General features: G+C 46.9%; 15 protein-coding genes across 18 annotated transcripts; 8 read left to right on the forward strand and 7 right to left on the reverse strand.

Annotated features, from left to right (window-relative positions):
- Positions 1-90: 90 nt before the first annotated feature.
- On the forward strand, positions 91-1989 carry SPPG_05411 (uncharacterized protein). Its single transcript, XM_016753626.1, has 11 exons — positions 91-278; positions 353-457; positions 520-614; positions 679-736; positions 799-858; positions 923-1021; positions 1079-1197; positions 1264-1416; positions 1480-1552; positions 1611-1740; positions 1797-1989. The coding sequence occupies exons 1-11, from the start codon at positions 150-152 to the stop codon at positions 1889-1891; spliced, it is 1116 nt and encodes a 371-aa protein (XP_016607194.1). The 5' UTR covers positions 91-149; the 3' UTR covers positions 1892-1989.
- Positions 1344-2403, reverse strand: SPPG_05412 (uncharacterized protein; the record flags this gene model as incomplete). Its single annotated transcript, XM_016753627.1, has 1 exon — positions 1344-2403. The coding sequence occupies one exon, from the start codon at positions 2401-2403 to the stop codon at positions 1990-1992; it is 414 nt and encodes a 137-aa protein (XP_016607195.1). The 3' UTR covers positions 1344-1989.
- Positions 2404-2539: 136 nt separating this feature from the next.
- On the forward strand, positions 2540-3868 carry SPPG_05413 (uncharacterized protein). Its single transcript, XM_016753628.1, has 6 exons — positions 2540-2754; positions 2826-2847; positions 2906-2976; positions 3037-3378; positions 3436-3525; positions 3597-3868. The coding sequence occupies exons 1-6, from the start codon at positions 2598-2600 to the stop codon at positions 3668-3670; spliced, it is 756 nt and encodes a 251-aa protein (XP_016607196.1). The 5' UTR covers positions 2540-2597; the 3' UTR covers positions 3671-3868.
- Positions 3869-3899: 31 nt separating this feature from the next.
- SPPG_05414 (uncharacterized protein) lies at positions 3900-5042 on the forward strand. Its single transcript, XM_016753629.1, has 2 exons — positions 3900-4717; positions 4778-5042. Exons 1-2 carry the CDS (start codon positions 3923-3925, stop codon positions 4946-4948), a joined length of 966 nt encoding a protein of 321 aa, XP_016607197.1. The 5' UTR covers positions 3900-3922; the 3' UTR covers positions 4949-5042.
- Positions 4917-6322, reverse strand: SPPG_05415 (uncharacterized protein; the record flags this gene model as incomplete). The annotated part of the gene is made up of 5 exons (XM_016753630.1): positions 4917-5252; positions 5314-5852; positions 5908-6057; positions 6126-6186; positions 6262-6322. The coding sequence occupies 5 exons, from the start codon at positions 6320-6322 to the stop codon at positions 5128-5130; spliced, it is 936 nt and encodes a 311-aa protein (XP_016607198.1). The 3' UTR covers positions 4917-5127.
- A 77-nt stretch (positions 6323-6399) lies between these two features.
- On the forward strand, positions 6400-8330 carry SPPG_05416 (uncharacterized protein). The gene is made up of 7 exons (XM_016753631.1): positions 6400-6562; positions 6622-6980; positions 7045-7280; positions 7347-7606; positions 7666-8019; positions 8089-8127; positions 8195-8330. Exons 1-7 carry the CDS (start codon positions 6458-6460, stop codon positions 8240-8242), a joined length of 1401 nt encoding a protein of 466 aa, XP_016607199.1. The 5' UTR covers positions 6400-6457; the 3' UTR covers positions 8243-8330.
- SPPG_09276 (uncharacterized protein) lies at positions 8055-11081 on the reverse strand. The gene is made up of 15 exons (XM_016757433.1): positions 10756-11081; positions 10649-10685; positions 10515-10582; positions 10367-10450; positions 10198-10309; positions 9938-10132; positions 9808-9877; positions 9697-9751; positions 9309-9621; positions 9081-9233; positions 8908-9022; positions 8690-8837; positions 8547-8622; positions 8412-8486; positions 8055-8349 (listed from the first exon to the last, which is right to left on the reverse strand). Exons 1-15 carry the CDS (start codon positions 11034-11036, stop codon positions 8320-8322), a joined length of 1812 nt encoding a protein of 603 aa, XP_016607200.1. The 5' UTR covers positions 11037-11081; the 3' UTR covers positions 8055-8319.
- A 128-nt stretch (positions 11082-11209) lies between these two features.
- On the forward strand, positions 11210-13422 carry SPPG_05419. 3 transcript variants are annotated; one of them, XM_016753634.1, is made up of 10 exons: positions 11210-11436; positions 11511-11630; positions 11704-11810; positions 11881-11934; positions 11996-12071; positions 12135-12161; positions 12219-12602; positions 12666-12712; positions 12769-12811; positions 12876-13422. In XM_016753634.1, the coding sequence occupies exons 1-10, from the start codon at positions 11236-11238 to the stop codon at positions 13284-13286; spliced, it is 1470 nt and encodes a 489-aa protein (XP_016607203.1). In that variant the 5' UTR covers positions 11210-11235; the 3' UTR covers positions 13287-13422. The 3 variants fall into 3 exon arrangements, with proteins under 3 accessions (XP_016607203.1, XP_016607201.1, XP_016607202.1); XM_016753632.1 differs by having other exon boundaries at positions 11210-11413; XM_016753633.1 differs by having other exon boundaries at positions 11881-12071.
- Positions 13155-14359, reverse strand: SPPG_09277. 2 transcript variants are annotated; one of them, XM_016757434.1, is made up of 5 exons: positions 14019-14359; positions 13952-13961; positions 13753-13885; positions 13679-13688; positions 13155-13602 (listed from the first exon to the last, which is right to left on the reverse strand). In XM_016757434.1, exons 1-5 carry the CDS (start codon positions 14118-14120, stop codon positions 13519-13521), a joined length of 339 nt encoding a protein of 112 aa, XP_016607205.1. In that variant the 5' UTR covers positions 14121-14359; the 3' UTR covers positions 13155-13518. The 2 variants fall into 2 exon arrangements, with proteins under 2 accessions (XP_016607205.1, XP_016607204.1); XM_016757435.1 differs by having other exon boundaries at positions 13155-13688.
- Positions 14360-14406: 47 nt separating this feature from the next.
- SPPG_05420 (uncharacterized protein) lies at positions 14407-16109 on the forward strand. The gene is made up of 9 exons (XM_016753635.1): positions 14407-14667; positions 14735-14793; positions 14859-14918; positions 14987-15020; positions 15083-15162; positions 15247-15355; positions 15412-15450; positions 15520-15628; positions 15700-16109. The coding sequence occupies exons 1-9, from the start codon at positions 14499-14501 to the stop codon at positions 15974-15976; spliced, it is 936 nt and encodes a 311-aa protein (XP_016607206.1). The 5' UTR covers positions 14407-14498; the 3' UTR covers positions 15977-16109.
- Positions 16108-18162, reverse strand: SPPG_05421 (uncharacterized protein). Its single transcript, XM_016753636.1, has 2 exons — positions 17251-18162; positions 16108-17181 (listed from the first exon to the last, which is right to left on the reverse strand). The coding sequence occupies exons 1-2, from the start codon at positions 17488-17490 to the stop codon at positions 16747-16749; spliced, it is 675 nt and encodes a 224-aa protein (XP_016607207.1). The 5' UTR covers positions 17491-18162; the 3' UTR covers positions 16108-16746.
- SPPG_05422 (uncharacterized protein) lies at positions 18083-19352 on the forward strand. The gene is made up of 6 exons (XM_016753637.1): positions 18083-18221; positions 18276-18419; positions 18515-18654; positions 18722-18743; positions 18820-19097; positions 19173-19352. Exons 2-6 carry the CDS (start codon positions 18279-18281, stop codon positions 19249-19251), a joined length of 660 nt encoding a protein of 219 aa, XP_016607208.1. The 5' UTR covers positions 18083-18221; positions 18276-18278; the 3' UTR covers positions 19252-19352.
- Positions 19353-19404: 52 nt separating this feature from the next.
- SPPG_05423 (CTD small phosphatase-like protein) lies at positions 19405-22282 on the reverse strand. Its single transcript, XM_016753638.1, has 7 exons — positions 21921-22282; positions 21003-21381; positions 20553-20932; positions 20387-20491; positions 20163-20311; positions 19990-20088; positions 19405-19926 (listed from the first exon to the last, which is right to left on the reverse strand). Exons 2-6 carry the CDS (start codon positions 21145-21147, stop codon positions 20046-20048), a joined length of 822 nt encoding a protein of 273 aa, XP_016607209.1. The 5' UTR covers positions 21148-21381; positions 21921-22282; the 3' UTR covers positions 19405-19926; positions 19990-20045.
- Positions 22283-23217: 935 nt separating this feature from the next.
- SPPG_05424 (uncharacterized protein) lies at positions 23218-23942 on the forward strand. Its single transcript, XM_016753639.1, has 2 exons — positions 23218-23656; positions 23719-23942. The coding sequence occupies exons 1-2, from the start codon at positions 23235-23237 to the stop codon at positions 23849-23851; spliced, it is 555 nt and encodes a 184-aa protein (XP_016607210.1). The 5' UTR covers positions 23218-23234; the 3' UTR covers positions 23852-23942.
- SPPG_05425 (uncharacterized protein) lies at positions 23847-27369 on the reverse strand. The gene is made up of 6 exons (XM_016753640.1): positions 25590-27369; positions 25145-25509; positions 25001-25078; positions 24579-24936; positions 24412-24524; positions 23847-24341 (listed from the first exon to the last, which is right to left on the reverse strand). Exons 1-6 carry the CDS (start codon positions 27129-27131, stop codon positions 24026-24028), a joined length of 2772 nt encoding a protein of 923 aa, XP_016607211.1. The 5' UTR covers positions 27132-27369; the 3' UTR covers positions 23847-24025.
- Positions 27370-27371: the final 2 nt, after the last annotated feature.

A 27371-nucleotide genomic window follows, 5' to 3' on the forward strand; every position in this document is an offset into this window, starting at 1 on the left:
GGTTTGATCTGTCACATGTAAATCCATCCGCATTCGCACCATTTCCTCAGCAGGTTCCATTTGCACATGAAAGGTGGATTCAGTTAAGGTCTTGGGTGTGGACGCGAAGCAGTTTTGCCATCTTCAACGCAATCTGACCTTCGTCCATCATGGCGCCGCCGAGAAAGCAAATAAATATTGGCTTCCCCATATTCGCTGTTGGGTTTACCCCAAAGAAACCACGTATTGTAATAGGGGGCGGCGGCGGTGCTACACGAGCAGGGGTGAAGAATGCGATGGTATGCTTGGCGAAACTCCACATATTGTTGGACACATCACGTCACGAACACGCTAAAGTACCTTTTTCTCACAGATCCTCTACGATTTGAATCCTCTTACCCTGGATATGACACCTGTCGCTGAGCACCAGTTTGGAAAAAAGGATGATGGTTGCATGAGCATCGCGGTGCATCCAAAGGTGCGGATAAGTTTGATGAAACGTCATACTGAACTGCCCAGAAGTAATTGCTCCATTGATAGGAGAAAGCATTTGTAGCTGGAGTAAACAGCCCTGAGGATCAAGTCGCAGAGGGAAGGAACGAAAACTGTCGGGTCTTCCATCTGAAAGGCGACCAGTAAGCTGAACGAAATGCTACCAACGGACGGCGGAATGTTTTTATATATATGTTCGGTCTCCAGGTTCATTCTGCGTGATACTCATAAGACACTCGATAGCAAAGATCCGTTCTTCCATCAAGTAAGTATACCATTTCAATTTTCAAGAAGATATAGGGAAACTTAAAGACAGAGGATCTATAGAAAGTTGCACGTTTTAGCCCGGACGGTAAACTCCTGGTGACAGGCACAACAGACGGCAAGGTAGCATAACGAACTCAATATCTGTAGTCACATAGATGACTCATCGTTGACATTCATCAAATAGCTTAGCCTTTGGACATGGCCAGACTTCCGGTCTGCGGTACCGGCTATCGACCACGGAGGAGAAATTTCGGACGCTGATTTCGACCCATTTGGGAAACAGGTACTGGCGTTACAGATGATAGCATGTCGTGATCATCCTTTCTGATGTCGCAACCAGCTCGCATCGGTGACAGCGGACAAATGCTACGTCACGGATACGTCGGACGGACGGACTGTCTGGTCCATAGAAAACCCGATGATGCAGAAGACCATTAAAAGCGCATTCCGTGCCTGCCGGTAGGTTTCCAACACCTTGAACGAAGTCTGATATCCAGTCGACTAATACAATGAGATGAAATTCAGGTTCGGGATAGCGGCATCACAAGGATACCTCTTCCTCGTAATCAACACAAAAGACCGCAAGAAATCATATATATGTAAATGGCAGACTTCAGGGTGGAAGCTTCACAGACAGAAGGCCATTTCGAACAAACCAACGACGTCATTCGCCATCAGGTTCGTGTTTATGTATTCCAGCCAACGGTAATATTTATTAACTATATCTCATCACTGTCGCAGCGACAACGGCGAGCTACTGGGTTATGGATCGGCGGATTTGAGCGTTAGTGTCATATCAGCTAAGGGTTTACAGGTGAGTCGTGCCAGTGTGGTAGATTCGTCGATTCTTGTATCTTACAAAGTTCGCGCAGAACGTGTATCGTGTGCCAAACGCGCACGGATTCCCCGTCACAACCCTTGCTTTTAGCCCCAATTCACAGTTACTGGTCAGCGGTTCCGCGGACGGTACATGCCATATAGCCGTGGTCCCTCAAAGTTCAGGTACGAATGTTGCCGCGACGCTTCCGTGTGAGTCGTATTAATGAACGTAATGACAGGTTCGCTGTATCTCATCCCTCTATGTCTCCTGGCCCTTTTCATGGTTGTTCTTTTAACGTATTTGGTCTTGCTGGAGGATGAACAAGAGCTGTAGGCGAACGCCAGCATACCGGCGGACTTTGCCATATTGCGGATGACCCATTTTTATGTAATAAATTATTCCTTCTGTATCATAGGATCGATCGTTTTCCATTATTGCGTCCCCTGAGCTTGGAGTTTTTCCAACTTGTGTTCATATATTCTGGCCATACCACCCTTGCCAGACTCCTTGCAAAGATTCATTAGATTTTGTGTCACTTCTATCAAGCCATTCTTTACTGGGTTGAGGTCACTACCCAGCGCGCCAACCTCCGGCGAGTCCGGTTCAGCGCGAGGTCCTTTTAGCTTCCCGTGGTTATGAGATCTGTTTCCAGCAACAGTTTGGTATAAATCGAGAGCCTGTAGATACTCCAGTTCTGCTTGTTTGTAATGCCCAAGAATGTGATGTGCTTTCCCCAGATTTGCGTGTGCAGCCGCGCGCTCAGCGTGGAGGGTTGTATTTGCTTGTGGATGGTTGTCCAACTGATGGCAAATCTTGAGATGCAGAATCAGAGCGGAATCTGCCATGGCTGGGGATTGACAAAACGTTTGTGAAGAGGCTGACCGCCATAATTTCATTTCCCTCTTGTATGACTGTGCCATAACTGTGCCACTCTTTCGAGATGGGCGAATAAACCGTTATGGGGATCGGGGCTGTCCTTTGTGCCTCTTACTTTTTTAGAAAATCATCGTACACGGCAAGACTTTCCATTGCGCCGATCATGCCCTCCGCAAAGAGTTGCCTTGCAACAGCTGCAAGCGTCCTTTTCTTCGTTGCGGCTGCATCTGCACAGTCTCCAGCAATTGGGCAAACATGCAACCCAAAGGTCGACTTCAACGGGTGTAACGGCCAGGACTTTTTGGTTTGTCAGGATGTTGGTGGGTGTAATGACCATTTCATGACTTTCAGTATAGGCGTATACTGACCAATCATCTGCACTCTTTTTCAGGACGATGGATACTACAGAATAGGTATGGAATTGAGTCTGGCGCCCGATCTCAATTTTTGCTGACGGAACTTTAAAAACAGGTGTTCCACCGTCTGTACCAATGATGATGCCTTCAAGTCCTTGTGCTCGAACAATCAGCAAGTCGGTGCAGGTGGGGCCATATCCCCTTCCCCTTCCCCTTCCTCCCCGAATACCCAACTCCCTTCCACAGGCGCTCCTAGCGGTTCGACAACACCCTCGAATGGACCCACTCAATCCCCTTCGGGTACCAGTGCACCCTCTACATCGGGCGGCAACGATGGTAAATCCAATGCAGGAGCTATTGCAGGTGGTATCATAGGTGGTTTGGCTGGGGTCGCCTTGTTGCTCGGCGGTGTGTTCTTCTATCGGCGCCGATCGGGAAAACCGACGGCAGCGACCGCAACCGCAGCAACTCTCTCAGCTTCGGGAAAACGCCAAGAAGAAGGATTGATAATGACTCAAGGCGGATCATCGTCTTCGACTTTGGGTCCTGGAACGCTTAATGTGACATCTGTCCTGGAAAAGAAATATGGTAAGGTTATCCCGCAATGATGGGGTTTTCTCTGAGACTAAGTACTGCTTTGTCCAGTCGTTCGACATGATTACGAACCTGCAGCCGAAGATGAGATTAAGTTAACTGTGGGCGATCGCATTCGCTTAGACTTGCTGTTTAACGACGGTAAGCTCACGAATACAGTTTTAGATGCAATCCCATTCGCCTATGGTTCTGACGCAATCTATTTTCTGCAGGCTGGGCAAAGGGAACCAACGAGGACACTGGAAAACAGGGTTTGCTTCCTGTGGCATGTCTCCAAGAGGCCTGAGTGCTCCTTTCATCTCTTCATTGGAACCCGCATCTTCATGATTCAACTGTTCTGGATAGAATCTGTACTATTTCCGTTTCCCCTTAGCTATTAGGGACCAACATTAATCATTTTTAAGAGTAGAATAGTGGACTTTAATGTTTATATATGTAGATAAAGTTCAAATTTCGATCGTTCAATCCATATCGCAAAACCCGTGTTCCACCTGGCTTGCGTTGGAATTCATCTGAACGCGGTCGCGTCCATGTCCAAATGTCAAAACTCTTCTCTCTACTAGAGTTGATTCGTCTCGCAGATTCACTGCCCCGGTCCGTGGAGCAGCTCATAGCTACATCCCCGTCCTCCACAATAGGACTTCCACTCCTTGTCGGGCCCAATGACACGCAGATCGGCATCATTCGGCCGTCTATACTAGAGCATATATCGCAATATGGCACCGTATTTCAGATTGGTCCAACAGCCGTACGTCTTAACCCCGACCTAGACACGCCCCAGGCCAGAACAGATGCGGTGGAAGCTGTATTACGGCAGCTGCAGACGGTGGACGATCCCGAACTTGTGTGCTTGAAGGGATGGCGAAATGAACGTTACGATGTTCACGGCGATAGGAAAAAAGAGGAAGGCATTCTCATGGAGCTGGAGAGGGCTGCAGCCGGCGTATTAGGCGTGCGATCTTATGGATGTCATATGAACGGGTATCAGCGGGATCCGCAAACTGGGGAGATGAAAATGTGGATTGCACGCCGTAGCAAGACGAAACAAACGTATCCCGGAATGTTGGATAATTTGGTTGGTGGCGGGCTAGCAGCGGGGGTTGATCCACTTTCCAACATTATCAAAGAGTGCTGGGAAGAGGCTGGACTAGATGGTGCGATGGTTGCCAAAAATATTGTCAATGTAGGTGCGGTGACGTTCTACTTGGTTAATGAGGAAAGAGGATGGATTCCTACGACCGAATATGTGTATGATCTTGACGTGGGGAATAGCTTCATGCCAAAGGCTGTGGATGGGGAAGTGCAAGGGTTCCAGTTGTTGAACGTGGACGAGGTGTGTTGAAGAAGTGTGCAACTCTCTTGACATCCATGATGACTGATTGCCATTCCAAAGCTCAAAGAGCATCTCTACAGTGGTGAATTTACGCCAGAGGCGGGTTTGGTGGTTATCGACTTTCTGATCCGCCACGGATTCGTGACTGCCATGAATGAACCTGATTATATAGATATCCTTTCAGGGATGCATAGAGAACTCGTGTCTCCCGGACCACAGTATGGTCTATGAACAATGTTCATTGATGTAGAGTATGTACAGGAATCCAGATTTTGGAAAATATGCTCCAGTCTAACATGTAGAAAGAAAATATCAAACGATCGCATCTATAAAGTTCTCCTCTGTCGTAGATTACGTCCACAGGATGTAACTGCCAAAGGGTTGTGTAAAGTGATAAGCGATTTACCGGTCTAACCAGGTTTGTCGGTTGCATCGTCTGCGTTGGGGGTAGCTGAGTCAACGCCTGCTTTTGTAACTCGCTCAAAACTGGTTACGGTGGGTCCACCCCAAATGATTTTGACTATGGGCTTGATGCCTTTAAAATGAGTAGGATCAGTGGATAGTTGGCCCAGCGTTCTACAAAACACGAACCGCACCTTTTCGTCGACACGCAGCTCTTGTCCGCACACGCGGCGATGCCTGTGCCATGGGTTGTTCCAATAATTTTGGTGGGATATATTTGGGCTTTGACTTCTTCTTGATAGCTTTGGTCGCTTTGGAGTGCGGAAGCGCTTTCCCTTGTATAGATTCGCATCCGGTGCGAGATGTGGCGGGACTATTATCCAGGGGCAGGATATTGCTCAATTCGACTACTGGTGTCAGTGGATCACGGCGGCGCGTTGGCGAGGTGTCTGATATTTGGCGGGGTTGTTTAGGAGTGTCAGACTTCCGGCAAGCAGGAACTGTTTGTCGAGGCTCGGGTGAGCTTGTCAGTGTGGGAGAGATTGTGGTCCTTGATGCAGAGTCTCTTGTCACCGTTTCGGTAGATGTCGACCCCCGCTGGACATCAATTATTTCATCGGATGTCCCAATATCTTCGCGTACATCTTGCTGATGCGTTTTGGTACCAGCTAAAGCTGGCGCGTTTTTGTAGTCGGCGGTTATAGCAAACGGTCGTTCCTTTATTCTGTGTGTTCTACTCCAGCTTTAGCGTTTGACCCTCAGACGTGTTATATCAAGTGCTTACGAACCCAGCGCCTCTTCTTCTAGCTGCTGCCTTTGCTAGATATTTGTCGTTCTTGACGTCAGAAGGTTGCAGGCTAGTCCGGCTCACTGCTACCGGAGAGGGTGGTTGAGCGGCAACCTTAATGGCAAAGTGGCGATCTTTGGTCTGATGTGTCCTATCCACGACATTCAATTAGATCCACATATGTGAGGAGACATGTTCATTAAAAAGGCTCACGCATACCCTGTCCCTCTTCTTCGCGCGGCCAGTTTGGCTTTGTACTTGTCGGCAAGACCAACCTTGGCTGGAAGCGTGGCGAGATGTACATTCTTTAGATATCACACAGATGCCAGACTTTTGCCGTTACAAAACAACGAACCTTGCATGTTCGCATTGTTAAGCACATGCCGTGCTAGTGTGGGCGACTCTGGCAGTTCCATGGTCGATGCCAAATTTACAGAGGAAAGCATCTCGCGTCTCGAACGCGTTCACCAAACACTGTCATAGCAACAACTTACTGCGCACGGCCACTGCCCTCCTCGTCTTCCCGTTCTTTTGCTGATCTTGTACCAAGAATGATGACGCAAGTCTATCCGCGAGAAAGCCGCCTGATAGTTCTGGAGCCGGGCACATTCCAAACAAAGGCAGGTTATGTAGATCAAGCAACGCTCTCCGTGGTGGTAAGGCGATATCTCTCATCTTTCAAGATTGTACAGCTTTGCTCACATGTGAGAGTCAGAATGTACCTTCAATAGCAGGAGCGAAAGTCCGACGACGTCAACAAAATGCTGCAGAATCCTTACTCGCCGATAGCATAAGCGCAAAGACCACGGAAGATGCAGTGAAAGAGGAACCGACTCCAGAGGACACTGCAACGCCAATGGAAATTCAAGAACCGCCTAGCTCAGCGGCAAGTGTTACGGAGACAGGTGTAGATGAATCCAATGAGGTTGAAGAAGAGGAGTTTGAGACAGTGTATGTTGCGGGGGCCTCCCTCGCGACTGAACAAGCTGAGCCAAAGGATACGCCAGAATGGAAGGTGGTGAAACCAATTCGGAATGGATTGGTAGAAGATTGGGATGCTCTTTCTGGATTATGGTCTGTTGAAGCGCCGATTTCTGAACAGAATTTACACCTCGCGGTGCTTACCTAGTGCTTCTAGGCAGCACATTCTTCTCCGGGAATTGCCAACCGCGATGAAACGCTCGCGCAACGATTGGTCTGTTATGCTTACGGTTCCCATGTCCTGGAGCAAAGAAGATCATAAACGTGCGACACAGATAATGTTTGAAGACATGAACATTTTGGCATTTTCCATAATTGAGCAACCACTTGCTGCTTTGTACGGCTGCAACGTCACGACTGGATTGGTCATTGATATCGGCCACGAGACTACAGGTTTATAATCGAATCTGTATTCATATTATCGAAATCTCACTGAGCCTAATATTCGGTCAAATGCAGATGTTACGCCGATCATTGACAACATCATCATAAGACACGCCTACAAGACTATTCCACTCGGGGGACGTGATATAGAACATCGAATGGCGCAACTACTTAGAGAGGATGTGACTACAATGGCCGAACTGGGGGACATTGGCATGAATGAGGATATAGCGCGTATCATCAAGGAATCTGATGCATGTGAGGTCAAGCCACAGAGCGGATGGAGCGCGGAGGGGGAGGAGCAAAGAGTGACCGTAGAGGTCAAGGGGAAACAGGTCAGCATGTGAAAACAAAACTCTCGTCCGATTGATCACCGTTAACGAGCATACTGCAGATCAGCATCGGTTCAGCGCGTCATCGATCAACGGATATCCTCTTTGATCCAATCGCCGCCGGAAAGCATACATTGAGCATCCAAGAATTGTGCTATCTAGCAGTGACGGAGGCTTGCGAGCCAGAAAGACGGACGTCTTTGTGGGACAATTTGGTGCTCACAGGTGGATGCTCACTGCTCAAAGGAGTGAAACAGCGCCTGGAGGCAGAAATTGGATCACTTATTGCAGCTTCAGAGACTTCCAATGAGTTCCAGGCGAAAGATATCAAGTGGGTCAATATGCCAGACTATTTTACCGCGTATAAGGATAGGCTACAAGACGCTTCTTATGTTGGAGCGTCGGTCGTCGCAAAGGTCAGCCCGGGTTTGCAGTTAAACATGTTAACATTCCGTTTTTAAACCAGTCTCCTGCGATCGTTACAGATCATCTTCTTGGGATCATCATTCGGATATCTGACAAAGGTATTTTTTCTTTTCTAATCTGCATCTACGGAGTCTCGTCATCTCATTCATATTTTCAATTTTTTAGGCTGATTACAATGAGATTGGTCCAGCAGCAATTTATCTGAAGGCGTAAGGTGGCAGCTGGATCTCTCACTCCTGCATGTATAGAGTAGAGCGACGAATGATTGTATATACGAATAATAAATTTAATTAAAACGGTTGTTGCATTTCTAAAGCGATCTGTGACGATATGAAGCTATTAGCGACAAGGGCTTAGCGGAATGGAAGGCTGCATACCCCACCTGTGTCGCTTCCTGTAGCTTTGGGCCCAGGTCGGCCGTCGCTAAACGGATCTCGTCCTCAATGCAATACAGCTCCTATTGCTCTTATATTAATATCCTGCTGTACAGCAAAAGGGATTTGCATCGGAAATTTACCTTGGGTGCCATCAAAGGTTTGGCAGTAACGGCGTGCTCATATAGGGTGGTCAGTAATATATCGGACGATACAATCCTAATAGATCAGGGAGAAAAGTTGAGGTTATCCACAGGACATTTAGCATGAATCCAGGCAGGCTTACTTGTCATTCATTTGACCTTCCAGCTTCATGATTTCTTGTTCAGTACCCTCTTTACCACGTCGTACGCTCTCCACCAGTTTTACAGCGGCTTCTTTGACCGACTCCATAGACACGAGAGTATTCCCTCCTTGTAAATTTGCTTGCATTCCTAAAGATCGAGCAAGAAGGTTTGAATGAAGGGACGCTACGCGGCAGAGAGAACGTACAAAATGGCATACCATTGTCGCCAGAAAACTTTAATGACTTGATAACAAGCTGCATAAACTCGTCACTTGGATCAATGAGCCCGCTTTCAGACCCAGTATCGACCAATTCAGGAGAAGTAATCCAATTCTACGCAACGGAAAATAAATTACTTTACCAAAGTTTTTCGCACACGAACAATTCTTACCATCCGGTCTTGGACCTCTTTCCATTTCCTCTCCAGTTCGTTACAGAGTGATCCTACAACATGTCCTTGTTGGCGCAAGGTTTTGTCTTCGTGCATTAGACCGTAAAGAAGGATCTGACGACGGGCAAACTGTTGTAGAAGCAACCGCTTCAACTAGGGAACACGAGATGAGATGAGTATTTTAAAAAGACATTGGCTGTTGTGAGAAGATAGATACAATTCCCGCACCTCATTGCTATCTTGTATAGTAGCTTGGTTATGCTGTAGCGTCTCGTCAAAATATTCCTTTAGGAACGGCATGCGCAATTGGAAGTCGGCCAGTGTTGTCCACATCTCCGGAAGTTCTTGCGTTCTTATTTGCTCTATCGATTCTCTCAGCGACTGCGCTTCAGCTCGTAGACGGTCTCGCTCCTCTGCTACTGATTCTTGAGTCATATCGTCATTCTGCCGCTGAAGCTCTGTTTGCAACGCTTCCAATTTTGCTTTGTTGTACCGCTGTCGTAACAATGCATCTAGGTATCCCTGTTCTGTCAGAGGGTAGCTAGCATGTAAAATCATCCGGTCAATGGACGGTGTGCGATCGCAAGGGCGGCAAGTAATATGTGATGGAACTTACAGCGACTTTAACCTGTCTAGCTCATTTCGAAGCTCGTCAGGAAAATCAAATGGAACTGCAAAAAATGGTGTCAGCATAACCACTTGGTGCTGCATCGTGCGGGCACCATACCGTTCTTAATGTCTTGTGGCAAAGGATGCCGAAATATAGCCGGGGTTTCCTCAGTACGTAACTCGCCTTCCTGCACACAAACCATCAATTAACCAAGGACGGCTCCATGGAACTCGTTAAGGATTCGGACCTTGGGATACAACCCCGCAAATTTCTCCTGGAGTAAGCTTGTCATCGTATCATCAACATGATGCCATTCCTCTAGTTCCTTTCTGCACTGGAACAGAAAATATGGGGGATCCTCGGTATGTTCATCATTTCTGGTCGCAACAGCCTCCGCCAACTGACCAACTGTATTCGTGGCCTCTTTCATGGCGGCATCAACCTTTAATCAGCGTAAATAACAAAACCTCATCCTCACAAAACTGAATCAGTAACATTGGAACGCACTCGTAGAGACAGATTGCTCATTTCCAAATCCAATTCTTGCATCCGACTGTCCGATGCCTTTATCTCGGAATTTAAGCGCTCGGTTCGCTTCTGGCATGATGTCCTACTTTGCCTAAATATTCATCTCAGCAATAGTACTTCACAGCTTACAAAACCTCGCGATCCTCACTCTAGTCTCGTACGTTGACCCTCCAGTAAGCGAAGCTGTTCTCGCGAACGTCGTAGCTCAGTTTCCAATGACGCAACGTCGGATCTAGTTACTGAATATCAATACGTTGGGAAATTCGATGAAGATAATGGGCTGCTATTTGCATTACTCTAGTTGTTCAATGGTCACGTCATCAAGATCATCGTTTTGTGGTTGGACATCCCACCGCGCCTCGTTCTAAAATATGTGCCAGGTTGAATAAAGACGTGAAGTCTATGTCCGTTAGCATGCTCAAACACGTACGGGATTCAAGAAGCCTTTCGCCTTCAATTCTTCTAGCCTATATAATAGTCGTTGTCACTTTTCAACCCGCGCTCCTGAAAGGACAAGAACTATCGCCGCAGACTTACGCCTCATATTCCTCTGCCGATAAGACAGCGTATCCAGCCCATCGTGCCAGGTTTCCGTCAGGCCGACCTCCATTCCCATCCAAGGCTTCGCATAGCCAGTGTAGGAACGGCCGTGTCTCTTCGAGCGCAAATGCCCAGTCGAGAGCCTGCTCCAAATTGGACACTTGCTGCCCATGACCGGCGTTGGGTGAAGAGTGACGGTATCCTAACCGTTGTAGGGTTTCTGCTAGAAGGGTCGCAGAAGGCTCTTGTGGCTGGGTATGTGTAGCATCTTTCGTCATGTTCCAACGTTTCGCCTCGCACTTTTACTACGACGTCCGCTCACGCTCAATTTCCAAGAGCTGACTCAATTGTCATTTAGCCCAGAATGGTTACAATATGTCCGAAATGCTTGGACATCATGTGACTAACAAGGTGTGGTAAGCCAAGTTGCGCCACATGGGTATCTCTTTAGAGTTAACTCTGGAATTAACCTGAAAGATGGGCCCAATGGTAGTTCTCTTTAAACTTGCGCTTCTATGGCTTTTGGGTGGTTCGTCGGCAGAGCAAGGTCACAAAGACCCTGCATTTGATGTGAGCCGGCATCTCGGGAGCAAAGGTCCATACCCCTACCGGACTACAATGAAAACACCACCACTTTCCGACCCGCCAAAAGGATGTAGGTTTCAACAGGTGCAACTGGTATGTCTTGGCTGATCGATGTGGTGGCCAAGAAAAGGTGTTTTCATTGTCTGACAATGGCCGGTATGTTCCAGATTGCACGGCACGGTACACGATATCCCAGTGTCAAAGAGATATTGTCGTTTGATAAACTGGTTCAAATATTTCATCAGCACAGGGATGATGTTCGGGCTCCTTCATGGTTGAATGATTGGGTATGAAGAGCAATTGGTTGATATACACAGAAATTCGATTCGAGGTGCCTAATTTGCAGCAATGCTTCTGTAGGTCAATCCATTTATTCCTGAAGACAACAATATCTTGGCCCTGATTGGCGAAGATGAGATGTATTGGTTGGGCAAACGAGCTGCAAAGCGGTACAAGGAGCTGTTTGGGTATGTGAATACTTTTCACGACTGATGTAGGGTCTTCAACGCTTTTGTGCTTAAAGTCGCTATATGTTAGCTCAAAGCCGTACAGCCCACATTTGTACAAATTTCGCAGCTCAACAACATCAAGGTATACTTTCCATTGTATTTGCGTTCGGTATGTCGAATCTCAGCCATTCGTGGCTCACTAGAACAGGGCAGAGTGGGAGTGCCTTTGCGGCTGGGTTTTTCGACGGGAAGGGACCGTCGGGTACCTGCAAGTACCAAGTAAGAATCATATTCAGCTATAAGCTCCATCCGTGTCCTTACTAAGCGGTGACTGTCCAACAGTCTGTGTATCAATATACAATCCCTCAGGTAATTCATACTACTTTGAAAAAAAGCGAAACGTTGATACTTACTCTTTACGTAAAGGTTATGGATTATGAACTTATGCCAAAATGGTCCTGTCCTCTTTGGTCAGAGGTGGTGGAAGATCATCCATTCCTCTCATCACAATTAGATGAATGGACTGCTGAGCATCTGCCCAAAATGGTCTCCCGATTACGAAAAGCAATGACAAAACCCGGGCATGAGGAAATTCCTTTGACTTCTTCTCATGTTAAGGCGATATATCGGGCATGCGCTTTTGAGGTTTCTGTGTTTTCGCGAAATGACACTTGGTGCACTCTTTTGGAACCGGGCGAGATCATGCTGTTAGAGTATTTGGATGATTTGAAGCACTACTGGGATTTGGGATATGGGTTTGATCTGAATGCCAAAGTTGGATGCGCTTTGGCGACCGATGTAGCTAAAGAGGTGCGTCCGTGAAGGTTCGGATATAGGAAGACAAGTGAATACTGATAATGTCGTTCATGGCAGTTGACTGATGCTATTGAAGGGCGAGGGCGAACACAAGGGATATTTAGGTTGGCGGTTGGAGAACTGCCTTGTTGATGGCAAAAACTAACCCGCAATTGCGTAGATTCGGCCACGCGGAAACGAACGTATTCTTTATGGCCGCTATGGTACGTTTAACTGTGATCCGATCATTCCGAATAGAATTGACATCATTGCCGGAAACCATTGTAGGGGCTTTATCGTGATAAGGTCCCATTATACGCAAACTCAACAGAGCGCCTGTTGTACGACCGAGAATTTCGATTAAGTGATTTATCACCGTTTGCGGCCAACTACTTTATTGAGCTCTACACATGTGACGATGGAACATCAGATTCACAATCAAAATCTGGCGGACCGACAACGAAGCACCTTGTGCGCTTTCTCATGAACGAGAAAGAAGAGCTTCTACCTGGGTGTCCATCCGTGTTCTGTCCAATTGATCTGTTTCAGCGAGCGCTTGGCGAAAATGTTGGATGTGATTTTGCGGACATGTGTGGGATCAAGGGATGTCCGCGCGAGGCCACGAGAAAGAAGGGGCTCGTTGAGGAGTTTGGAAAGAAGCCAGAGTTGAGAGATTCAGTTTTGGTCATGCAGCCCTGACGGGGAGGGATAGCGGGGGAAATAAAAGGTGACATTTCACAGATCATGTGTCGACATTCGTTCGTTTTCATATGGTAGTGATATAATATATACAAATTCCAAGAGCTTCCCAACTTCAACCCCCAATCCATCAATAATGCAGCACATCGAAAGCAACCATTCAAGTAGAAATACACGTCACATCCAACGAATGTGGACCGACTTTACGGCCAAGACGCTTGCATGCCAGCAGCTACGCAGACACTTCGCAAAGGAGACTTCGTTCGAGAATAAACTTGCCCTCTTTGTACTTTTGGTCTTCCTCGAATGCCTTCTCCTTTAAATCATGAGAGTCAAGTTAGAGACCATGGATGGATGGCAAATGGACCGGGTGCAAAAAATCCAGTACATACATATTTCCACCTGCATACAGCAAAAAAGTGTTAGCACCACCCAAATGGAACTGCATAAACTGCTTGCAACATACCCAAGCACAGCCTGACAGTTGATACAAAAGATATCGCATACGGTATGCTGCCCCGTGGTCATTGGCCGGTCCTGCGGTTGTCCCTGAATGATATTCACTACATCATGGAACAACCAAGCACGCCCGTGATGCCCTGTTGGCTCAGGTGAGCAACAAACTGGGAGGGGAGGATACATCAAGGGTATTTACGACGGGATACCTTGGAAGGCCTGGGGAGCACTTGGTCAAATACAAAACATGGAACATCATGAGACAGGTTTATTTACCTTTGACATGAGGGCTTCGCTGTGGGAAAGATGTGTTTTGCACTCGCTGCAGCAATAGACGCGAGAGTGCCCGTCCAAGAACCGTCTATAGATAAGACCCATTGCAAAGTGTGTCTGTGTTGGAGGAGCTATTTGGCCAGTTGAACCAATTAGAATGGAAAGTTTGAACTGAGCGCAGTAAGGAGTTGGGAAACAGTTACTCCCAAGAATCGGGAGCGTTATACGTTATGGGAGGGAGCGGGCTGTTAGATATTGAACGCTAGGAAGGACGAAATTTGGAGGGAGAAGGCAAGGGAAACTTGACCGCATCACCACCAGCACCACAAGCGCCTTACCTAACATGTGTTTTAACACATGACGCACGCGTTCATGGTTCGGACCAACGCAACAAATGCCAACTGAACCGATCTTTACTTGCTTTGAAAGATCACCAGTAAATAAGACAATTTCCAGCCACGCATAGCTGTTTAACCGATTACCATGAGCTCGCACAAACGACAGCGAGACCACGATCAGGATAGAGACATTGAAAAAGGACGACATGGTCGAGACAAGCAGCGAAAGCATCGCAAGTCAAAGCGTGAAGGTGATGATGTCGAGTCGGAAGTGGATGACGAGGCAGCTACAGCGCGGAGATACGGCAGACCTGGTTGGGAGTTTTTAGCCTTTTGAAACTAGTGTAGCTTGCATGGGGCTTACGAGGTTTGGACTTATAGCGATCAACGAGGATGACTACTTTGTGAAATCGACAGAGTTCCAGCTTTGGCTTCGTCAGGTGCGATGAATAACATTATGGCTCCAAGTTTAAACGGTGGTTCCTAATTGCGGAATGCATTACAGGAGAAGAAGTTATTTTTCAATGATTTGAGTGGTGCAGAGACTCGCACATATTTTGACAAGGTCGGTATGGTTTTGACCTCTTCGACTCTAAATGTTTCGTTATTCAAAATGTACGCTGTCCATTACAGTTTGTGAAGCGATGGAATAGAGGCAAGCTGCAAAGTAAGTCCATCATACGTGTGTTGACGCTACCGGAAAGCAAGAGAAATGAACGTGGAAATCAGAACGATACTACGAAGGAATCTCTACATCCGAAGTCCCCGCGGCAGAGCGAAGTCGTCACAAATGGAATTTCAAAAATCTGGTAAAGGGTAATTGCATGTTTAAAAACACATGCCAGCATACGTTGTCTCATTACGTTAACACATGTTTGTCCCAAATTTGCCAGAACGAGGACGCCCTTGCCAATGCGAGGGACTCTGTAGATTCCCTTACACAGTCTTCCAAGCAATTAAACCGCCCGCTTGATGTCTTGGAACAAAAAAGTAGAGCTGCTGGTAAGCGCCCAAAACGAAGTCTTAATCCTGTATGCCTTACTCACGCATATATGCAGCCGAGGCACGATCAAAATCGCGTTTGGAACGCGACGATGGTAGGCATCAAAGAAACAGAAACCAAACTCCCCCATCAACTTTTATCTGATCGCAAAAATGGTTTTCAGATCTCGATAAGGCAGAACAGGAGCGCATTGCACGGAAAAGAGAGCAACGCAATATGCGGAAAGATCAAGAAATGGTACTGGAGGAGCTTGCACCCAAAGCTACAGGGCGGTAAGTCTTTTACACACCTTGAATTATCAAACACACCATCTTTTTAGTATTTTTAAAAAATTCCAAAACAGAGACGCACTCATTGAAAAGCGACGGGCGCAAAATGCCTATCATAAACAAGAACGCGATGTGGATGTGGAACTGAATGATCGCGATCTAATGGGTGGTGATTCATTAGCTTCATATAAGCGCGCCCATGAACGCCGGGAGGAGCGAAAAAAGGAACGGCGGGATGAGAGGTCCACCGAAATGGCTGGAAAGGTGGCAGCGTACCGAGCAAAAGAGGATGCCACTTTGGCCATGTTTAAACAATTGGCTCAAAATCGGTTTGGGTCTGGTGGTGGGTGAGGATATTTTTTTGCATTTTGCATTGTAAATATACACACTGGCGTACGATCGGAATCATGGTAGGGGATGCATGCGATGCATTTTGACTGCACATCTCCTATCTTTATGTCAGAATTGAGCATAATCATTTTAGGAGAAACAAAAGAGGCCAAACTCATTTTATCATTTTCACACGAGGAAGTAAACAGTCAAACAAACACTAACCATTCCAAACAAGGTTCCAATAGTCGCAACACTGCCAGCCATATATCTACCAGTTTGTAAAAGGGATCTATCAAAAACAAAAACTCTTCTCCACTGCCCGAGAACCCAGTAAATACAATATACACAAAACATGGATCATCTAACCGGACAGACAGAAGACACACAACAGCAGCCATCAGATCACACCCCACCCCATAACCCCCTAGCCATCACAAAATGTTCAGTAAATTATCCCCTTCGGCATCCCCAATCCTCGATCCCCAACCATATTTACAAATCATATACGCCGACTATCTTCACTAAGACAAAAAAAAACAAAACAAAAATAAAAGTGTGCATGGGAGACTATATCTACAAATTTTATCCGCCGAGAGGAAAGCCGTAATTAATGGATATAGCGCTCGGACGGGTTTAGGTTATTTTTTTGGTGTTTTTCGTGTGTATCTTGTCACCGTTCGTCTAAGATTTTGATCGTTTCTGGTATCCGCCGCCAAGATTGAAAAAAAAGCTGTACATCTAGTCGAGATCGATATCGTAGGGCGTTTTGTTGCTCGGTGGGATCTCGTTCAGTAATACATAACGCTACCATAATTAGGAGCGTTGGAAGGCGCAAACCCCATGTCCAGGGGTTGATGCATATAGTAATGCTGCTGGGGTACGTAAGCCGGGCCAGCTGCAGATGCAGCAGCAGCGGCAGCGACGGCAGCCGCATGGTCCCAAACAGGAGCGTACGCAGGTTGCGCAAATTGCGCAGCGGCGGCCGAAGCTGCAGCAGCGATTGAGCATCTCTGGTAGGCTTGGAATGCAGCGATTTCCCGTTGACGTTTGCGACGCTCAGCCTCAATCGCCTGTTTTCTCAACTTGAGGAGCTCACGAGTGTACTGTTGCATTTCTGCGCGGTACAACAACAGCTCAATGAGATCGTTCTTTGTCAGCGGCTCGACCTCGGTACTGGATCGGTCGTACTCATCAGCACCCCAAGTATAGGCCACCGTGACAAACTAAAAAGCATGCAAAAATCTATCAGAATCCGCTTGTCAAAAGCCTCTCTATTCATGTCAATGACTCACCTCGCGAAAAGACACTTGTTTTTGAGGGTTTTGTTCATTGCCCATAATGTCTTTCTGTTCCGGACCAGTAGAGTGCGGCTTGTCCTGTAACTCTTGTTGTTGTTGCTCAACGGTCGACTGATCTTGTTGCGTCGCAGCGGGTGAAAACAGGAGCGGCGAAAAGGACGGCAATTGGAAGCCAGGCGGAGGAGGCACTCCAAAAGCGGTGAAAGGTACAGGTGCAGGCGACAAGTATTCCATTGTGTTTTTTTGTGTGTTTTTTCTTGTTCTAGTTGCTGTCGTTCGTGTTTCTTGGTTCAGAGAGAGAGAAAACGTAGAATAGGTTGCCCGATATTATAATGTACAGACTAGGCGACGTATTCTAGATTAAAAGTAACTAAAGGGAATGTCTACTGTACAATGTGCATGACGATTGGGCAACTTTTGCTAATGGCTGCTCCCAAGAAGAAGATTGCCCTGGAGGGAAGATGCAGCTCAAGTCGGTCTCTTTTTGGGGGAGAGCAGGTGGTGGGTGGGTGGGAAATTTCAAGAAGCCCCCCGTGGGAAAAAAGCCTTTAAAACTCCCCCCTGCCATAAAAGGAGAAAATCGCCTGCCGCCCCTCCCACTTGATATATGACTGTGCCATGCAGGTACATGACTATGCCATTCATTCATGTGAAACTGTGTGTCATTCTGATTGGAGGCTGAAATGCTAAAGGAGTGGTTGGTAAAAAATAGAGATCAGGGCACTTGCATTTTTACGTGTGTTTTGGGATGTGTTGCATTTTAACACTTGTAATGAACGGGTGGGGGGTTACAGTGCGCGGTCGAAATGGAACGGCGAGACGGGCGGCGGATGGAACGGCTGGGGAGACGACGGGGGCCTTGGCAAGTAAAAGGGCAAAAGAGATTGTCCATTTGTTGAACAAAAACATTCGTACGCTAGGGGAAAGGGACTTGCAACACGAGCGATCACACGATTGATAAAAAGGCTCGTGCAAGAATGTTAATTTGTTACCATGGTTGCTGCTAAAGTTTCCCACAGAACATGTTTCAACGCTCATTGTTGCGTTTCAACCGAGCACTACCTACAAGATATTGCTACTCGAGGCCCTTTCAACCTGAAGCATTGCATTGGGGAATGGCATCTGTAGCCATTAAAGATCCCCTTGTGTGGATCGACTTGGAGGTAACGTCCCCATTTGCACCATACTCTTGACCACATTATGTGTTTTTGCATAGCATTGAAACCTTGGGAATACTTGGGTTCAAACGCTCCCCCAGATGACTGGCTTGGATCTCGCAAAGGACAGAATCATTGAAATCGCCTGCATCATTACTGACGGGGACCTAAATATCGTTGCCGAGGGTCCCAACCTTGTTATTAGTCAACCCAAGGAATTGATGGAGGGCATGTCTCAATGGTACATCCGTGAGAAAAACTACTATTTCATTTGTAAAAAGGTTAATTTCCATCTCCATATCACACAGGTGCATTGAACACCACGGAAAGGTGACCCAACTTCTATTATTGGCATCCCTGGTTGCGTCGGGACTCAACAACTAACCAACATAAAAAAAATATGCAGTCCGGGCTTACATCCCAGGTATTGGCATCAAATACAACGACCCAGTCCGCAACCAGCCAGGTCTTGTCCTTTATAAAATCGCACATTCCAACATCAAATATTGCGCATCTGGCTGGCAATTCCATCCACATGGATAAGCAATTTCTCCAGAAAGAGATGCCAGACATCATCAATCACTTGCACTACAGAATTGTCGATGTGAGCACCATCAAGGAACTTGTCAGGAGATGGTTGCCCGAGGTGGCCCAGAATGCACCGCGAAAGGGTCTTTCACATCGGTAAAAATCCATTTGTTTGATGAGGCAACTCTTTCAAAAACAGCTCTGGCTCATACTGCCCTGTTATGCATTCAGGGCATTGGATGATATCCGCGAGAGTATACAAGAGCTTAGATATTATCGCCAAGCGGCATTCAAGCGGCCTGTGCAGTAACCTGCAAGAGAGTTGCAAAGTTTCAATGGCATCATTTTAATAGACCATTTTCAAACTTTTCAAAAACGACCGAATCGGCCAGAGTGTGACGAGATATCCGTCCACTGCTGATGAGAAGGAATTGGTACAAAATCCAGTAGACCATAAAATGAGCGGCCACTCTTGGTCCTGATCCTGTGCGGGTTCGGCCCCCCTTTGCAAAAGGACTATTCCCACAAAACATAAATGAGGTATTTCCATTTGCAACTACGAAAAAAAAAAAAAAAGGGAGGGAACACCACCAGAGAAAACAACCCCAACCAGCACCCCAAAAAGAATCAAGGACCACACAGATTTCCAAAACAACAAACACACAAACAAAACACCCAAAAGTCCCATTCCCAAAACATTTTTCTCAACGTAATAATAAAAAAAAAAATACCAAAGGGAACAGTTTCTCTCAGCTTTTTGCTTAACCCCTCATCCATCATCTGTCGAATTATCCAATACCAACATTACGTTATCCACCATCTTGAGATCCTCCAAAAACGGTATCAAATCCAACAACTCGGTATCATTCGGATCATTGAACCAGCTCGAAATGGGTATTGCGTTAGTAGGATGAAAAATGTACGAAGCAGGGGAGTTGTCGAGGATGATAACGTCTTTGAGATCTCGTCCCAACATGCTTAGGTCCTAATGACAAGTCGTCAGCGTGTTTGAAGAGGTTTGTGTAGGTTGCTAATAGTTGGTCATTACCTTGACATAGTTTCCTTTGTGATGGAGGCATGCTTCGCGGAAAAGTCGGTGCTTTACTACCCGATGTCGGTCGAGCTTGTCAAGGACAGGATCGGCATACTGATCACGCCACATCAGATATTAAGCACCAGTTTTGTTCACAACCTAATCGAGCAGCTAGACACGCGACATACCTTTGAAAGACTCGCTGTGAAAACCACCACCTCAAACTGTGGTCCCAATCTTTGTAGGAAACATCCACCCCAGGTCGTTTCAATACATACACGTTATGGACCTGTCCATCTATTTCGACCGGGATAATAAAGTCTGCTTGCGGCACAGCCTGATTGCGGTAAAAAAATAAAAGAAAATCATGAGAGCCCGGTCAGAAGGCAAAGTCCATTTGCCTCCTGAATACCTTGAATGAGCTATGTACAAGGGTTTCGTCAAGATCCAGAACGAGGCATTTACGTCCAACGTCCTCTGCGGCCAGTGGCTTGAGAAGGTATTTTGGCTCCGGCTGCTAAAAAGAGACAAAGATGAGTCAGCAAGTTCATCACCGAAAATGGCACGCGTAGACTCACCGCTTGTTGCTTCGCCTTTTGAAAATCACCGGCAGGACCACTGGCTTTGACAACCATCCCTTTTGCGTCCTTTTGCGGAGCAACCGTCCCCCCACCTTTATCCACACCTTTCCCACTAATACCCACAGTCCCCCCAGCTGTATTAGCCAACGCATGTCCTTCCCTCTTATCTTTCTCCACATCGACCTCGCTGTGCGTGATATCAGGATAACAGCATGCGAAAATCGAGGCAATAACGGATTTCCACGATGAGCGATTGGAACGAACGGAACTGGATCCAGAGGGGACATTGGCTTGGGCAGAAGATTGAGAATTTGGTGTTGGCGGCGGATGGGTCGGCGGGGGCTGTGCAGCTGGTGGGGTGGCGCTCGAGGAAGATCCTATCAGCAGTTGGAAATGAGTTTTGCATGCACCTACGCCGCAGAATGTCTGTACCATAGCAAGACGTACCGGTCTGGTTTGCACTTGTGGCTGCAGCGCTTGCATTACCTTCTGCATTCGGCCTTACTGACGCGATGATTCCTGCAGGTCCATCATCTCCACTTTCAGCCGCCGGCGGCTGTACTTGCGTAATCACGCTTTCTAATCCAGGCATTCTATTGGATTGGATATGAGAATCAAACGTTGTTGGGTGAGATACAGTATCCGGCTCTTCTATAAGTACGGTTCCGGGAAGACTGTCGGGAGCGGGTGTGGGCGGTGCAGGGTAGGGCGAGACGTGGATGGCGCTCGAGGATTGTTGCCGTGGCAGGCACCGGAGACGAATTGTTTAGAGTTGTGAGGCCCGGAGATTGGTAGGAATGAGATGAGGCGCTTCGTTTCCAGGGAGCTGATAGAGGGCAGAGTGAGTGTTGTGCAGGGATAGGTTTATCAATATCGATGTCGTTCACGATGCCCCTTCCTCCCTTTGATGATCACACTTTGTCAACCCTGACACAGCACATGCATATAGCTCTCATTCTCGTTCTCAAACACACGAGAGACGGACAGCTGTGCCAGAACGTCGCAATCGATCTTTCCACAAATCCGTTTGCATCCCGGTGCGCGCCGCAGCACAAATGCAGACCATTTCACTCCACTAGACCGTACCAATATATACTCCAGATGAATGAACAATATCACGCCTTTAGTCAGACCCCGCAACCCATCAACATGACCAGAAAAGCAAGAATGGACCTTCCCATTGACATGGGATATAAAAGTGTGTCCAGCGCATCAGCTCAAGTCCCGCTCAAGTGCATGGTATCAGCAAGCCTTCCAACTTGTTGCAAACAGCCAATACCACCAATAGCTCATGAGATGCGTAAAAATGCAATCCTCAATTGTGACTATTCCCCCCAATCCCTTCCATCACAATATATCACTCACCTTGACCAGAGGGCAGACAAGGAACTCTGCACGAGTCTGTGTGGGTGCAGCACAACACAACAAGACCCACCACCAAACGTCAAGGAAAAGAAAACAAAAAGACTCGAGTCTTGCCAACGACCTACGCAGGCCGTTACAAAAAGTGTGTTTTGTTGTGTGCACCACCAACAAAGCGCGCGTCTTGTCCTTTTGCTACACTCGCCACATACGGTCCAAAGGTTCTTGAGGTTGTGTTTTTGCGTAGCGTCCGTAAATAAAGCAAGAAGACTGCCGGATTCGTTGATTTTTGGGGACTGCAAACAAACGCAAGACCAAAAACGAACTGCTGCAAGGTTGTTCTGTACACAAAAAAGTAGCGGTTCAATAACCACGCATGATGGCATTTTTCACACTTGTCAGTAATTGGGTAAGCAGAAGTTGATGCTTTTTGGACTTTCTCTCGGAGGTTTTCAAACTTTTTAACCAGCAATGACCTTCAGATAAGCATTGGGGCTTTTCTTGCACTCTACAAGGCGAATCCAAAAGACTACGTCCCACGTAAGGTTCATGCCAAATCATCACAAAACGTTCCAATACAAGACTTTGGTATGGTAATTTCCCATCAGTCGCATCAACCATAATCTAGAGGATCCCGTCCCCTTTGAACAAAGCGTATAACATTCCAAATAAAAAAAATAAAAATGGAAAAGAACGCAATCGCGCTGGGTCATCCAGAGCTGCCAGAACCGAACCATTAATTCATTTTCGATGAAATTCCAAACATCCAACATATCAATAATTCAGAGTTTGTCGTCCATGTGGAAATGGTTTTAGATAAAGTGGCCATCATGCACCCATGTATAACGATATCTGAACTCGACATATACAAGGAAGGATACGTCCCTCGGTTCTCTCCATTAAATGTCGGAGGGTAATTTCGGAGGGTTACGTGATTCCCACTTGATTAAAAGATGACTAGTCGAGTATTTTACGTTACGAATCCTGTTTTGAGGATATGATGCAAAAGTGCACACCCGAAAGCCTCCAAAAAAAGACTTTCAACCTTTCCGGAGAACCTCGGCCGAACGGTGCAATCATGCCCAGTTCTAAAATTGACTCATCCCCATTCCAACTGTCAAACGTTCCGCCATTGAACGATCGTCCCCGGCGGTCCGGCTGGCGGGATGGTCGAGATTTTTGCAAGGCGTGGAGTGCCGGGGGCAAACGCTTATCTCATCATACAAGCCACACAAGCCTCCATCCGGGGAAATTGAACACTTACTATATAATAGCCATCCCCAGCTACTTTCTCCTCACTTCCGTCAGCACTTTTACATGGCTACTGAAACTTATCTCCCCGCCCATCCTGGTATCCGTCCAGCCACTGCCCAAGATATACCAGTCCTTCTGGATATCATTAACGGCGCCTACCGAAACGATGCAGGGTGGACAACAGAATCCCATCTCGTCGAAGGTGCTCGAGCCCTTGCGCCAGATCTCGAAAAACTTATCCCCCCTCTTCGCGACCCATCTACGGGTACATTCTTGGTTTACCATCCTACTACGTCAACTGACCCCCTTGGTTGCATAAACGCCGAAATATTGCCTGATAATGAAGGCTATTTTGGAATGTTTGCTGTGAACCAATCTCAGCAGGGACAGGGAATTGGTCGGAAATTGATGGAAGCGTCGTTTGAGGTTATGAGGATAAAGGGGTGCAAGAAATGTGTTATTAATGTTTTGACGGACAGGAAGGAGTAAGTACAGTTTGTTCCATCACGTCTTGCATGGTTCTGATTTTTTTTGGACATTATGACAGTATTCAAGCTTGGTACGGTCGATGCGGATTCATTATGACTGGCAAGACGGTTCCGTTCCCCTCGGATGCCGGAGCTTCCAAGCTAAAGCCGGGTGTCCAACCGGTTTTAGTGTACATGGAACGGGAGCTGTAGATTGCAAATATCCAAATATTTCTAAAGAGCACAGTGTATATATAGAATAATAGAGCGATATGATAATATCAATATTGGAAAACGATAAAGATTCTATTATGACACATTTCGAAATTCTCTCAAGAAGATTCTCTGTCCCAGACCAAACACATGTATGAGCCCATTCCGTTCATCCTACTGTATAATGCAATCCTTGCTCTCCATGTACTTTTGTATCTTTTTGTAGTCGGTTCGACTCGCCAATAACTCATAAATCTCTTCAATCCTCAAGGCACCCTGGTACCGCGGCAGATCGTGAACAAGTTTACGCAATTCCTCTCCACCATCCGCCAAAAACAGATTCCCCACTTCCTTGAGCACTTCAAAGAGCTTTTTAACGGATGCCACTCGGAGTGTACACGCCCATTCGTAATACCGATTTAGATCATATATAAGTTGCATTGCCCCTGTTTGACTGACTTGTAGTCGTTTAATGTTTTTGCAAACGACGCTGTTTTAAAATTGTGTTTGGTGTGAGTCCGACGCAGGAGAGATTATCTAAATTGTATATAGTTTCTTACTTGAATATTCGCACGCCCACTTCGCCAAAAAAGACCTCCATCGTGTGCTTTTCCGCGACACCATACAGAATCTTTATATGGGAGTTCAGGCATTCAATGACTCTTTGACAAGCCTGCCCTCGACCGAATGAGTAACCATAATGCGAAAAAGAAAACATTTTGCCTACCTTTGTCGGCTTGAGATCCAACACCACGTCTTTCTCGGTCGGATTAAAATCCTTTTGCGCTTGCTCCACCAACAATATATAATCAATCTGATTCACCAAAACCTGTATACTCTTATCCATTCCATTCGCAACCGAATCATCCAAAAGTCTTTCAAAGCTTTTCTTATCCACCACAATATCCGACAAAAAGTCGGACTCGTCTATCCAGGGCTTGACGTCCTCTTGATAGTAGACTTCAATCATTTGCTGGATCAAATCCGCGATATGAACCATTTCAAAGAATTGGAGAGAGTCGGGGTTGACGGCTTTTTCGTCGGATTGATCCACAACTTGGGCACGGCTTAGACGCTCAAGGGCGCTAAGGGACGACAAAATGAGTATGAGTGACCCAGTCAAATGATACCAGTGGAGCATACACTTACGTATCAAAAGCCGGTCGGATATGTTGTGGTCCAATAACATCCAGCAAAGCACAAAAGATTTTTTCCACATTGGTCCGTCTAATCGCAGAGTTGAGCAATCAGCACGACGCTAATGATGCCAACAAGACACCCCAAAAAACTTACAGCTTGCCCATATCCGTAGCGGCGGTAATAACCAAAACCCGACCCAAAGCCTCCTTATTCGTATGCATCAAATGCAAACAAAGCTCCAGAGAAATCAACGAGTTCAATGAATCATCATCCAAATGATATGTCACATTGTCGTCTTGTTCTATGGTTAAATGCGTAACGGGCTCTGCATTGTCTAAAAGTGATTGTCGGTGGGGTTTGACCTTGTTGTGGCCGCCCATTCCTGTAACGAGTTTGCCGAGCGCAACAGGTGCGAACATGATGGTTTTCATTGTTTGCATGACTTGTCGTTTATGTGCTTGGGCCTTCTCTTGGTCTGCGATGAAGGCGGCGGCTTTTTTCTTCCGTGGGTCTCCTTTCTATCGAAAATTGCAACAATAACAATGAGCCAAGGTGCACTCCACGCAGAACTGACGCAAACATGAACTTGTCAACTCACTCTATTGGTCCACTTTTCCAGCTCCTTGTTAAATTTCAGCTGCATATGCTCCATCTCTTGCCTCATATAATTATTCGTGTATGGCCGGCAAATTGCCATAACAGCTTCCTTCAACTTTTCCGTTTGCACAGGTACCCCCGCATCGTTGTTTGCAATAAACTCTGCAAATTGCATGCAGCAATGTATACCGGTAGCCAACGTGTGCAAATAAATCCCCAATCCCTCGCGTTCGTTGGCGGCAGCCAACACTGCGCTCAAGTACTCTGCAACAGAGTCCTCAAACACTTTGTTGACAAATAAAGTCAGCGCGTCGGTTTCGGGAAGGAAAACTTGTGATATGATGCGAGCCTGTTCGCGGCAGTTATTGAGTGTGTAATCACTAAATTTGGCGAATTCGTCTGCAAGAGTGTAACCAGCGGCTGCGCCGCCTGTCGAAGGGAGTTTGGATGCAACTAATGACGGGTTGTAGGTGGGATCAAAGAAGACAGGGTTTTTGGAAATGAAGAGTTGGATGCAGCTCCCACCACCGTTCAGGTGATACGCTGCTAGCGCGTTCCGTTGCATTTCCTTGATATTCTTGCCGTCATACGCTCGTTCAAATTGACCAAGCACCATCGACTCGAACCATTCTATCGTAGTCTCCAAGGCAAAATGTATGTCATCGCTTTCAGGTATAAAATGAGCTTCCGAAAAAAGCTTGAGGCGTCGCAATACCATCGCAACCTCACTAATATCCTTGAAATCCTTGAATACTTTAGAATCCTTTTGTCGTTTTCGAAAGTCAAGGTAATAGGGGCACAGCTGGGTATAAGTCCGCCGGAACAAATCCCGCGCCGTTTGTCCTGATCCGCGGGAGTAAGTTGAAGGTTGCCGCCGTAAAGAGCCCACACTGATGGTGTTACTCTGCTTTCCAGCCGCTTTAAGTCCACCCGCTCCGATGGTGAGTGACGATTTTTTACCAGATGGTAATGTGGACGTGATGGACGGTTGTTGAGGTCGCTCTTCCTCGCCCACTTTTGAAGATTCTCCTTCGACGCCCGCCTGAACCGGACCATCTTCTTGTACATCCTTGTCATCCTTCGCATCCGCCGCCCCATCATCCTTCGCGTCGGTAGTTGGTCCCACTTCTGCAGGATCTTCCTTTTTATCCTGCTCGTCAGCCTCATCTTCCACCAACGAACCCCAAAGCGTCCCCGTCTCCAAATACTTTGTACTACCCGGTAACATATGTCCGCCAGGCATTTGCCTCAACCGCGTCGACAACAAGTCGACCAATCCAGATGTCTCTGGAGCCGTAGCCCCTTCCCCTATGTGACTGTTCCCATCTACTTCAGGAGGATATATATCCAGCGCCCGAAGTTTGGGCTCATACACATCGTCATTGTACACGAGTATTTTGAACCGACGAGATACCTGCGCGACTTTTGAAAGGTCTGGGATTGGAAGGAAGGTGAATGTTCGGATGATAAGGTCGGGAGGAAGGGAAGCTATCGTTTTCGGAGGTGCTGCGGCCGCTGGTGGTGGGTCCTTGGAACGTCGCATTGTGAGGTCAGTGGATTCTCCGGCGCGCCGGACGCGATGCAGTCTAGTTTGTCCGTCTTCAGAGAAAATAAAAACTAGAATTCTATCCTATGAAGACCTTTGCAGTTTCTCCACCGTTTACTGTACTTGAGATAAAACAGTTTCTTGTGTCAAGAAACAAGGTTAAAAGGCACCGTAAACCGTAAACCCAGTGCTGGCAAGTGCATGTGGACATGGGGTAAGCATACTAAGCCATTTACC

The sequence above is a fragment of the Spizellomyces punctatus genome (genome assembly GCF_000182565.1).
Source record: "Spizellomyces punctatus DAOM BR117 chromosome Unknown supercont1.9, whole genome shotgun sequence".
Taxonomy (NCBI): Eukaryota; Fungi; Chytridiomycota; class Chytridiomycetes; order Spizellomycetales; family Spizellomycetaceae; genus Spizellomyces; species Spizellomyces punctatus.